The 11,761-nt window shown below is 64.0% G+C and overlaps 1 protein-coding gene across 1 annotated transcript in view; it reads right to left on the bottom strand.

Annotated features, from left to right (window-relative positions):
- Window positions 1-406: 406 nt before the first annotated feature.
- The window catches only part of LOC111170325 (mucin-2), a 30,051-nt gene continuing 18,696 nt past the window's right edge, over window positions 407-11,761 (bottom strand). The window contains exons 34-53 of the mRNA XM_089914298.1: window positions 10,827-11,566; window positions 9,771-10,379; window positions 8,085-8,139; window positions 7,539-7,713; window positions 6,824-7,071; window positions 6,076-6,259; window positions 5,563-5,788; window positions 4,800-4,978; window positions 4,449-4,518; window positions 4,229-4,329; window positions 4,085-4,116; window positions 3,435-3,612; window positions 3,116-3,220; window positions 2,846-2,886; window positions 2,506-2,628; window positions 2,309-2,410; window positions 1,786-1,914; window positions 1,542-1,581; window positions 1,088-1,214; window positions 407-721 (exon numbers count right to left, since the gene is read on the bottom strand). Of these exons, the coding sequence (XP_089770424.1) occupies window positions 499-721; window positions 1,088-1,214; window positions 1,542-1,581; window positions 1,786-1,914; window positions 2,309-2,410; window positions 2,506-2,628; window positions 2,846-2,886; window positions 3,116-3,220; window positions 3,435-3,612; window positions 4,085-4,116; window positions 4,229-4,329; window positions 4,449-4,518; window positions 4,800-4,978; window positions 5,563-5,788; window positions 6,076-6,259; window positions 6,824-7,071; window positions 7,539-7,713; window positions 8,085-8,139; window positions 9,771-10,379; window positions 10,827-11,566 (3,687 nt within the window). The 3' untranslated portion in view covers window positions 407-498. The remainder of the gene's footprint in view (window positions 722-1,087; window positions 1,215-1,541; window positions 1,582-1,785; window positions 1,915-2,308; window positions 2,411-2,505; window positions 2,629-2,845; window positions 2,887-3,115; window positions 3,221-3,434; window positions 3,613-4,084; window positions 4,117-4,228; window positions 4,330-4,448; window positions 4,519-4,799; window positions 4,979-5,562; window positions 5,789-6,075; window positions 6,260-6,823; window positions 7,072-7,538; window positions 7,714-8,084; window positions 8,140-9,770; window positions 10,380-10,826; window positions 11,567-11,761) is intronic.

The raw sequence follows: 11,761 nt of genomic DNA, 5'->3' as shown, positions 1-11,761 counted from the left end.
GCACGCAAACAGGTGCACAGGCAGCATAATGGCTGTGAAAGTGACTGCGTCCTTCTTCGCAAAATCGGGCTCAGGGGGCTTCCTGCAGCGGGGGGCCACCTGCATCTCGGTGGCCCAGCCAGGGCTTCGTGCACGCCAAGGGCAGGAGAGGGCAGGACAGTGCCTTCCGGGGTTTGCCGAAGCCAGGCCAGGCCCCTGTGCACTGTGTCCCCCCGATCCTGCGTGCAGAGCCTGGTGGCCGGAGCCCACTCGCTCCCCAGGAATCAGCCAGACCTCGGCCGTGCACGGCGGCCCACCCGACGCCCAGCCTCTACTGAAGCACAGCTGCGCAGTGTCTGCCTGAGTTTATTTCGGAAAAGCAAAGAATCGAACAAAGGCTTTTGGAGAATAAATATCTGTGGAGAGAAGGTCAGCTTAGGAGGCGAGGAAGCTCAGCGGGGCAGGAGAGGCGCTGTACGGACGGTGGAGGCGGGGCCTGGGTGGCCGAGCGCGCCCCACTCACCCCCGCCCCGGGCCCAGGTCCCTGAGGCCAGAGCGCCGGGCCCTGCGCCAGGGGGGCAGCTCGCACATGGTGTCCTGGCACAGACAGCTGTCGATGTGGGTGTAGGTGTGGCGGAGCAAGTGCCCGCCCGGGCACTGCAGCATCACCTCCCGCTGGCTGGTGCGCTGCTGCTTGCAACAGGAGCACCTGTGGTCCAGGGACTGGGCCTCGGCCGAGTACCTGCAGAGCAGCCGGGGTGAGGCGCCACTGTCTGCTGGCGCGGATGCAGCCCCCGCCCCCCCCCGCCGCCCCCACCAGGGCCACTCGCGGCCTGGGCCTCACATGGCAAAGGTCCCGCAGGACCCCCCCCGCCGCCCCCACCAGGGCCACTCGCGGCCTGGGCCTCACATGGCGAAGGTCCCGCAGGATCCCCCCCGCCGCCCCCACCAGGGCCACTCGCGGCCTGGGCCTCACATGGCGAAGGTCCCACAGGATCTCCCCCGCCGCCCCCACCAGGGCCACTCGCGGCCTGGGCCTCACATGGCGAAGGTCCCGCAGGATCCCCCCCGCCACCCCCACCAGGGCCACTCGCGGCCTGGGCCTCACATGGCGAAGGTCCCGCAGGACCCGGAGCAGTCGTTCATGGTGACCAGCTTGGCGCAGCCGTTGTGCGAAATTTTCCTGACGACAGGGACAGTGGAGCAGGGGACCCTGGTCTCATTGCGAGGGAGGCCTGGGGAGAGGGGGCAGAGGCTCGGGGGGTCTCCACCATCCAGGGCCCTCTCACTCCCCCTCACTGCTTCCTCTCCCCTCCCCAAGCACCCCACCTCGGCCGCCCTCAAGCAAGCTGAGCTCTGTCCTGCTTCTCAGGAAGGGGTTCAGGCTTCCTGGGCAGCCCAGGTGACGCCTTCGAGCTCAGCGTCCAGCTGAGAGTGGCGCAGAGGGGACGGGATTCCCGGGGCACCATCCCCTCGTGCTGTCCTCCCTTCAAGGGGCCCGGGTGGAGCCCACTGCCAGGCCGCCGCGCCCCGTGCCCCAGGAGCCACCCGCCCGAACTCACATTTCCTGCAGCAGCCATTGGGCATGAGTGTGATGGAGCCCTGGCGGGAAGGAGAAAGAGCTGGGACTCGCAGGCCTCCCCGAGCAGTGACAGCCCCCCTCTTGCCACGGGGGTGCAAGCGGCCGTTCCTGCATAAGGGCCCACAGCAGACCCTCCAGGCTGGAGGCTGCTGTCCTGGTGCTGGAGGTCCAGCCGCTCAGGAACATCGGGGACCCGCACTCCCAGCAGTGATGGGCCTGCTCACCGGGAGACAGGTGCTGGGGTCAAAGTCGGGGCAGGTGATGCTGGAGACGGATGAGATGAACTGGCCATGTATCTTCATGCAGCTGAAGAAGGTACAGTTGTTCAGGGGGTCTCTCTTCATGTCGCCGGGCTGTGGGGCAGAGGAGGGTCTGTGGGAGGCCTGGCAGGAGTCCCACCCAGAAAGGCAACTGGAGACACCTGGCAGCTCCCCGGACACCCTGCCGAGTGCAGCCCACAGGCCCGGGGCCACCAGGCCGGCGGCACCCAGGAGGGGCCCAGGGACGGGTCCACAACCTAACCCGCACATCCCGCAGAGGTGACCTGATCTGGAAAGGGTGTCTTTCAGAGGGAGCTGAATTAAAGATCTCCAGGTGAGACCATCCTGGATTACCCGGGGCGTGGGGGAGGAACAGGGGGCCAAAATCCCATGGCAGGTGTCCTGATAAGAGACAGGACGTGTACAGCCTTGCAGCCCCGGGGGAGACTCAGCCTTGCCCCGGGCGGGGAAGGACAGGCGTGCGCACCTTCAGGACCACGACCTGGCTGCCGGGCCGGTTGATGACGATGCACTGGGTCTGCTGACACTTCTTGCAACACTCGCCGGGGGCGTCCACCAGCTCAAAGCCCTGCAGGACACCCGGGCGGGCTGGCATCGAAAGAGGAAGGGCTGCGCGGGGACGGCGGTGGGCGGGCCGCACTTGTCTGGGCAGGGGGTGCTTACGGGGTTGCAGGAGGTGTTGCAAGGCACGTGGGTGCAGGAGATGATGTTGAGCTGAGTGGCGTTGTCCCTGCCTTCGGTGCACGTGCAGTTCTGGCACTTGGAAGAGAAGACTGGAGAACCGGGCTTCGGGCACAGGGAGGGCAGGTGAGGCGGGGCCTCCAAGGCACCTCCCCTCCTCCAGGGCACCGCCCCCCATCACCAGCAGGTGAGCTGGGTGCCCCAGGGGCCGAGAGCCCCCAGAGCAGGGCCCCTCACCGGGCCAGCCAAGAGCCTGCCAAACCCCATGCCCCGAAGCCCTCTGTGCACCCGGCCCCGCTCCCCGCAGCCCGTCAGGGCTCACCTGGTACTCAGCGTTCCGGAGAACACACACACCCTTGGGCACTTGGGGGGAAGAAGAGGAACGAAGGTCAGACTGTCCTGCCTGAGCCCACGTGGACGCAGAGCCAGCGGACTGGGCTGGGTGCATCCGCTGGGCAGAACTTGAGCCCCCAGGCAGGGGCCACTTCAGCCCCACCCCCCCCACCTCCCCATCCCCCCATCACACCGCTGCCCAGCCCCAGCCCGGCTGCCCGGCCTAGACCTCCTTCATCCCCCACCCTGGCCCACCTACCACACGAGTAGAAGGGGCAGCACCTCCCAGGGACCATTTTGCTCTTCACCTCGAAGCCCAGTGGGCACGGCGGGGGGTTCTCCCTGCACAGGATGGCATTGCATTCTGAAAACGGGGGAGATGCCCCAGTGAGCACGGCTGCTAGCTGGCCGAGCCCCGATGCCACCCTGCACAGGGCTGGGGCCTGCAGCAGAGGGACCCGGGGTCTGGACCCCCGTGGCCCCACCGACGCCCACTCTCCTGCGGACACGCCCTGAGGCCCCCACCTCCAGAAACCACAGCAGGGCCAGGCCCGCTCCCTGCCCCGCGGGCGCCTTACTGCAAGAGGTGATGTTGCAACAGATGTTGGCGGGGTCGACCTCTGTGACAGGGTAGGTGCCGTTCTCCTTGCACTCCATGCGGGGCCTGGGGTGGCATGTCTTGGGCCTGCAGACGATGCCGCTGCCCCCCTCCAGGCAGATGCAGTCCTTGCAGTCGAACTCAAAGTGCTCCCCAAACTGCAGGGAGGAGGGGCGAACAGGGGGAGAGCGGGCGCCGGTCAGCCCGAGGCCGCGCTGCACCCGGCGGCCTGCGGGAAAGCCCGCGCCCTCCCTGCTCTGAGCGCACAGGGCAGGTTCTGGGCCAGGACACTCACATCACAACCGAGACCTGCTCACCAGCGTGTGCACACACAGGGCTGGTGCGGGGCAGACATGCCACGTGCCTCTGTGGGGCTCACACAGCGTGGAGCTAAAGAGCCAACCACGCGCAGGAGACACACTCAACACTGCAGACGCCGCCGCAGGTGTAGACAGAGCATGAAATGGCTAGTGGGTGGATCCCCCTGCTAGCTCAGCCTTCCAGGACTTAAATCACTCATTACTCATTATAGCCTCCAAGGGTCCCAGGTTCTCATTCCAACCCATCCCACCTCCCAAAATGCAGGGCTCGTGGGAGTGTCCAGTCCCAGCACCAAGGGTGTTGGCCTACCTCTCTGGGCACGTTGTCGGGCCCCACGCAGCCTAGGAAGGAAGGAGACAGGCCCCGTGAGCACAGCCCTGTGAGCACAGCCCCAGCATGTGGGAGCTGGCCTCAGCCCCAGGGAGGAGTAGCGGCCTCTGGCAGGCAGCCTACCGCACAGGTCCACGCAGACGTCGAAGCCGGGCGCGTAGCTGGTGGTGCCCTTGGGACAGAAGCAGCCTTCCGCCAGGCGTGGGCTGTTTGCCTGGGTGGGGCTGGGGGGAGAGCATCATGAGACGGCGAGGGGACAGACTGGACGACCAGCCCCGACACACCGGCCAGGAGCACGGTCAGAGGGACAGCCTACCGCCCCGACGCATCCACGGTGACTGACCTGGACTTGCAGGTGGGCTCCTCCACGGGACCACAGGCCCGGTACTCGCGGTGCGCCGGGCACGTCACCACTGTGGGGAGGGGGCAGGAACCAGAGTCAGAGGGGGAAAGCCTGTGTCCCCCACCCTAACCCCCAAGTGACATCGTGCCCAACCCCTCCCAAACAGGACCCCACACACCCGCACGGGCTGAGCGTGGCCTCAGCCCCCCACGCTGTCCCGAGCCAGGAGGAGGGGGCCCAGCCCGCCGGGTGCTGAGCAAGGCCGCTCTTCTGGTGGCCTGTCCCCCCACCCCAGTCTGGCTCCCGGCACAGCGCCCAGCAGAGCCCAGGACGGGGCGGGCAGGCACTCACAACAGGCCCCGCCAGTGTGGCTCCGCCAGTCGACACAGATGCCCTTCTGGGCACAGAGGGCTGCATAGGCCTGCAGGCTGGCACACTCCAGGCTTGAGTCGGGCGCAGTGAAGCTGTCGAATATGCAGCCTTCGTAGTAGTGCTTGGGGGATGCCACAGTGTGGCACCGGGCGAACAAGCTGCGGGTGGAGGGCTGCAGGTCACGGTCTGGCCAGTGCCCCAGCCTCTCTCACAATACCCCCTGCCCAGCACCTCCACCTGGGCTGTCCCCCAGGGCCCGGCTCAGCCTGCACCACCAGACAGGTGCCCGTGGGCTGAGGGTGGGAGCAGAGCGGCCGGGCTGGCCTTGGGGTAGGGGGGCCAGCACTGTGGCCCGAGGATGAGACGCTGTGCTCAGGCCCAGAGATGGAAGCTTCGTGTCTAAACAGCCACGGGGTGCCAAGACCCCCCTCCAGCAACACCAGCAGGGAACCTCTCAGCCCCGACTCGCCCACCTCTGGGGACAAGCTGCTCGCTCCCAGGGATGCCAGCTTTGGGAGCGCCCCCTCTCTGTCTAAGCCCAAATACCCCTCCCCAGCATCAGTCCTGGATGCGAACTCTGTCCCGAGTCAACTAGTCTCTACCCAGGATTCAAGCCCAACCGCCCCTGCACCAGCCCAGGAGGCAGGAGAGATGGGAGGGTCACAAAGGGCACAGGGATGCCTTACGGGCCACTCAGCCCCATGGAAATCAGGAGCCCGAGTCCTGGGCCCCACTGGATCACCTGTCCTTGATGAGCTCGCAGAGCGGAGACGGAGAGCGTGTCCCGGTGGTTGTGCTGCTGCCCACCGATGGCCAGGCGGCCGGGCGCTCGGTGGTGAAGCCCCTGTGGGGACACTGCGGCTCCGAGGGGTCGTTCACCACCCAGTGGCCAGCCGCGACCTCGCAGTTGGCGGCGGCCTCCCCACCGGGCAGCGTGCAGTCATCCGAGGTGCTGTTGGTGCACGTACCTGTGTCGGCAGGAAGGCCACGCGTCCCTGAGCCGAGCCCAGCCGTCCAGCAGGCTGGGCAAAGCCCCAGGACCCAGCCCCTCCCAGCCCAGGTCCCTGGCCGGCTGGCCGGGGCCAAGGGCACAGACTAGACTAGGCTCCTATTGGCTTCCCACAGGAGCCCAACCCAGATAAGGCGGTGGGGGCCTGCACGGCGCTGAGAACCACAGCCGCGGGGGCAGGCGCCCGCAGCCAGCCGCAGCCCGGACACCCTCCCTGGGGCAGCGCACGGGGGGCGAGAGGCTCACCACACTGGCCCTTCGTGTTGTTGCCGAACCGGTGGTAGGGCAGCCGGATGGAGAAGGAAAGGCTGTCGTAGGAGATGAGGGCACCCAGCTCAGGGATGTCCACCACATAGTTGATGCCTGACTGGTACACCTGCAGCCCGTACTTTTTATAGGGCAGCGCCACGGCCTGCCTGTTGACCTGCACCTGTGGCCGAGACATCTGGGGTCAGGGAAGGCCAGCAGGGTGGGACGAGCTGTGCCTCCGGAGGCACCTGGGGTCACCCTACCCCCGCCTGTCCTCAGGCTGAGCACCCAGTGCGGGGATCTCTGCCCGTCCCTCTCCCCCTTCCCTCTTCTTTCCATCGCGCTGATCCTTGTCCTGACTCGTCTCAGGGGCAAGGTGGCAGGGCCTCTGTCCTCAGAGTCCCCCGGAGACCTGGGGGCCCCCGTGCAGGGGGTAGGACTCCCCGGGCCACGGGAACCAACAACGCCGTGCAGTGTGTTCAGGGCCCCTCCCCACTCACCCCTGTCCTCAGGGAGGGGGCTTCTGCCACAGAGACCTGTGCCCAGGGTAGGTGGCAGGGGCATGAGAGGGGGAGGTCAAGAGGTCCCTGAATGCCTCCAGAGGGCCAGACACAGAAATGTGTCCGCTGAGCGCCGCCCTGCCCTCTCCAAGCCTGGCTCTGGGGGAGGAAGCCCAGCCTCCCACCGGCTAAGGGAGCCCGCATCAGTGCGCCCCGCCATAGACACCCTTCCCCAGCCAACGTGCCTGCACCCTCATGGGCATCGTGTGCACGGCCTTGATCAGAACCTCCTGGGTCTCATGGCGCACGATGAGCGCGTGGGGGCAGGACGCTTGGCTGTTGATGTCACAGTGCTGGTTGTCGATGTAGACCCCGAAGTTGTCCATAGTGGGAGTGATCTCCTCCACCAGCACGTACGTGCAGTTGCCCTTGTAGCTGTAGTAGAGCCCATCGAAGGTGACGTAGTGCGGGTCCCCCCAGCCCGTGCAGTAGCCTGCAGAGGGAGCTGGGGTGAGCCAGTGCCGAGCCATGGGCTGGGGGCTGGGACAGGGACAGGGTCAAGGACAGGGACCAAGGGTCAAGGGTCAGGTGGGAAGGGCAAGCAGAAACTGAGGGAAGCCCCGAAGTCTGGTTCCTGGGGCACGTGGGACATCTGGGCCCCAAGAGTGCCTTCCGCACTCAGCCCGCAGTGGCCAGGCCTCGGTTCCAACTCCAGCTCTGCCCCACCCCCACCCCAGGCCCCTCGGCAGTGGCCATACTCTACCAGGCAAGACCCTCCCTCCCCCCGGGCCCCTGGCCTGAGATGGGGAATAAGCAGGAGGCATGAGAAATTGCTCCAAACGTGGGCCTGACTCTCCGCGGGTGCTCAGCCATCAAAGCCATCACGACAGCCTGGGGTCTGCAGCTCCCACACACACAGTGGGGAGCAGGTGGGGTGGGTCTCTGTGGCGTCGGGCTTACAGTCACACTCCCAGTGCCAGCAGCACTTGTCGGGGTCCTCGACGCGCACAGGCATGAGGCCGTTGGAGCAGGTGGGCATGGGTGGGGGGTCGCACTTCACCTCCACGAGCTCCACGGTGTTGTTGTACTTGCAGATGGCCATGGTGCAGTTACACAGCCACCAGGTCTCGTTCTCCTGCAGGTGGGGAGGGCACAGGGTCAGCGGCACCAGCCTGGCGCCCAGGTTCACACAGGAGGGGTGGGCCGTGCAGGCGAGACCCCAGGTGAGCACCTAAGAGCCCTGCCCAGGAGGCTGAAGGCGAAGGGCAACCCCGTCCAGGAGGGCAGCCAGCCACCTCACTACAGCAAGGGGCGTGTGGGAGAGAAGGTAGGAGGGCCACAGCAGACCCTGAGCCCAGCAAGCTGCCTAAAGCCTTCGCCCAACTGGGGATGTGGGGCATAGGGGCAGGGGCATAACCAGCAGAAAGGTAGCACCTGGGGCTTTGGATGCCCAGATAGTGGGGGGGGGTGTGCCCAAGGGGACAAAAGCCACCCACAGACACAGACCTGTCTGGGAGGATCGAAGTCCAGGCACGCAGGGGGCTTGGTGGTGGGCGGCACACTGGATGTCATGGATGGCTGGGTGGTGGGTGTGGATGGGCAGGACCAGTTGAAGATCTCAAGTGTGCAGTCCAGCGAGCAGTTCACGTAATAGCAGGTGTCCCCATGTGTGCTATTGTACACCAGCTCACCTGCAAGGGGAAAGACCCAGTCCTTACCCCATCCACACAGGGCTGGCCACCAGAGTACCCAGGCGGGTCCCCACAGAGGCCACGAGAGAGAAGTCCACACCACCCTCACTCAGTCCTGATTTGTGGTGGCAGCACACGGGGCTGGCCGTGGAGACATCCGCCCGTGCTGGCATCCAGCTTCCCAAGCAAGCGCCCAGTTTAGACCTTCAACTGACCCCTGGGCGCTGGGAACGCAAAGTCCCACCAGCCTGCATTGCCTGAGTCAGAATGAAAAGCTTGGGTACCTGGGGCATAGTACGTTTCATTGAAATAGCAGCATTCCCTCTGGGGCTTGGTGGTGACTGAGACGATGCTCGTGGTGATGTTGGGTGAGGTTAATGGGATCACCGTGGGGGTGGTCACACTGGAGGTCAAGGTGCTGGTGGTCTGTGGCGTGGGTGGCATGGTCGACGAGTGTCCTATTGGTGTGGAAGTTCCCGTGGAAGTCGTTGACACAGTCGCGGGAGTGGGTGTGGGTGTGGAAGGGGGGCCTGTGGTGGATGAAGGGGGCCCAGTCGTGGTTCCACGGGTGGGAGTGGTCTTCGAGGAGGTGGGACCCGAGGCTGGCGAGCCTGTAAGAATGGAGGGTGCAGTCAGGGCTGTGGGCGTCCACCCATCGCAGATGCACAGGCGGCCTGGCGGCAAGTGCGTGTGGGCAGCTCACTCAAAGGACCTGGTACCTGGCGTGGGAGGCCTCACATCCATTTCCCCAGCCCTCAGTCTCAGGGTTGAGCAGAGTGTCAGGGCCCACAGTCTATGGTGTATGTAACAGGGAGGCCACGGGGGTGAGGCACCAGCTCCAGGCAGCACGAGAGCCACAGGACATTGGTCCATCAAGAGAGGCTGACCAGCTGCCCTCCAAAGCCCCAGGGGAGAAGTGCAGCTGGAAGAGGGGGGACAGAGGGAGGGTCTCCCATGGCACCTGACTGGCAGCCTCTACTCCCCATGAGGCCACACATGCCTCGGTGGTCTTCCCTCAGGATGGGTTTGCCCACGTAGCCCATCTTACAGCCATAGGCTGAGGGATGTGGGCCACAGGCAGCCATGCCCAAGGAGAGACGTACTGTGGGGTCAGCAGCTCCCTGAACACTCAGCATCGGGACTTGGGGGGCAGGAGAGGCAGGCGAGCCCTCCTGGAGCCTTCTTGGGGACCGCTCTCACTGGGTAGGGTGGGGGGCACCTGTCTCAAGACCCAAGAGTTGTAAAGCTCCCCTGGCGGGAGAAGGAACGGTAAGCGCATCACCAATAACCACGCAAGTTCCATGGTCTCTGTGTACCTGGAGGGGTGGGGCCAGGTGTAGGTGGAGAGGGCGTGGTTCCTCCTGTTGTAGTGATGGCTGATTCTGTCGACGCTGGGGTCTGTGGTGTGCTATATGTCTCCACAATTGTTGGGGTGGTCGTCACAAGCGTGGTAGATTCCATGGAAGAGGGATAGGTGGACTGGGAGATTGGAGGGGAAGACGTAGGAAGAGATTTTGATGTGCTGCTGGTAGTGCTAATGTTGGGAAGTGGGGTTGGAGTCTCTGTGGATGTGGCAGTGGTCGGGGAGGGGATTTCTGTGGTGGTGGACGCTGGAGTTGGGGTCTCTGTTATGGTGGGTGTAGGTGTTGGAGTCTCGGTGGAGGTGGTGCTAATGGTGAGGGTCGGAGTTGGAGTCACTGTGGAGGTGGTGGTCAGTGGTGGTGTTGGGGTCACTGTGGTGGTGGTTATTGGTGTTGGGGTCTCTGTGGTTGTGACAGTAGTGGGGATTGTCTCTGTAGTGGTGGTGGTCGGAGTTGGAGTCCCAGTTGAAGTGGTGGTGGGTGTTGTGGTTGGGGTCTCTGTAGTGGTCGGAGTTGGAATCGTTGTTGTGGCTGTTGTGGGGGTCGGGGTTGGAGTCCCAGTTGAAGTGGTGATGGATGTTGTGCTTGGGGTCTCTGTAGTGGTTGGAGTTGGAATCTCTGTTGTGGTTGTGCTGGGGGTCGCAGTTGGAGTCCCAGTTGAAGTGGTGGTGGGTGTTGTGGTTGGGGTCTCTGTAGTGGTCGGAGTTGGAATCTCTGTTGTGGTTGTGCTGGGGGTCGCAGTTGGAGTCCCAGTTGAAGTGGTGGTGGGTCCTGTGGTTGGGGTCTCTGTAGTGGTCGGAGTTGGAGTCCCTATTGTGATTGTGGTGCGGGTTGCAGTTGGAGTCCCAGTTGAAGTGGTGGTGGGTCCTGTGGTTGGGGTCTCTGTAGTGGTCGGAGATGGAATCTCTGTTGTGGTTGTGCTGGGGGTCGCAGTTGGAGTCCCAGTTGAAGTGGTGGTGGGTCCTGTGGTTGGGGTCTCTGTAGTGGTCGGAGTTGGACTCTCTGTTGTGGTCGTGCTTAGGGTCGGAGTTGGAGTCCCAGTTGAAGTGGTGCTGGGTGTTGTGGTTGGGGTCCCTATAGTGGTCGGAGTTGGAATCTCTGTTGTGCTTGTGGTGGGGGTCGGATTTGGAGTCCCAGTTGAAGTGGTGGTGGGTCCTGTGGTTGGGGTCTCTGTAGTGGTCGGAGTTGGAATCTCTGTTGTGGTTGTGCTGCGGGTCGCAGTTGGAGTCCCAGTTGAAGTGGTGGTGGGTGTTGTGGTTGGGGTCTCTGTAGTGGTCAGAGTTGGAATCTCTGTTGTGGTCGTGCTTAGGGTCGGAGTTGGAGTCCCAGTTGAAGTGGTGCTGGGTGTTGTGGTTGGGGTCCCTATAGTGGTCGGAGTTGGAATCTCTGTTGTGGTTGTGGTGGGGGTCGGACTTGGAGTCCCAGTCGAAGTGGTGCTGGGTGTTGTGCTTGGGGTCTCACTAGTGGTCCGAGTTGGAGTCCCTATTGTGGTTGTGGTGGGGGTTGGAGACGGAGTCCCAGTTGAAGTGGTGGTGGGTGTTGTGCTTGGGGTCTCTGTAGTGGTCGGAGTTGGAATCTCTGTTGTGCTTGTGGTGGGGGTCGGATTTGGAGTCCCAGTTGAAGTGGTGGTGGGTCCTGTGGTTGGGGTCTCTGTAGTGGTCGGAGTTGGAATCTCTGTTGTGGTTGTGCTGCGGGTCACAGTTGGAGTCCCAGTTGAAGTGGTGGTGGGTGTTGTGGTTGGGGTCTCTGTAGTGGTCAGAGTTGGAATCTCTGTTGTGGTCGTGCTTAGGGTCGGAGTTGGAGTCCCAGTTGAAGTGGTGCTGGGTGTTGTGGTTGGGGTCCCTATAGTGGTCGGAGTTGGAATCTCTGTTGTGGTTGTGGTGGGGGTCGGACTTGGAGTCCCAGTTGAAGTGGTGCTGGGTGTTGTGCTTGGGGTCTCACTAGTGGTCCGAGTTGGAGTCCCTATTGTGGTTGTGGTGGGGGTTGGAGACGGAGTCCCAGTTGAAGTGGTGGTGGGTGTTGTGCTTGGGGTCTCTGTCATGGTCGGAGTTGGAATCTCTGTTGTGGTTGTGCTGCGGGTCGCAGTTGGAGTCCCAGTTGAAGTGGTGGTGGGTGTTGTGGTTGGGGTCTC

Source organism: Delphinapterus leucas, chromosome 7 (genome assembly GCF_059928025.1).
Source record: "Delphinapterus leucas isolate spDelLeu-1000000601 "Yukka" chromosome 7, BTC_Dleu_Yukka2, whole genome shotgun sequence".
Taxonomy (NCBI): domain Eukaryota; kingdom Metazoa; phylum Chordata; class Mammalia; order Artiodactyla; family Monodontidae; genus Delphinapterus; species Delphinapterus leucas.
This window is presented reverse-complemented; position numbering and strand designations above follow the sequence as displayed.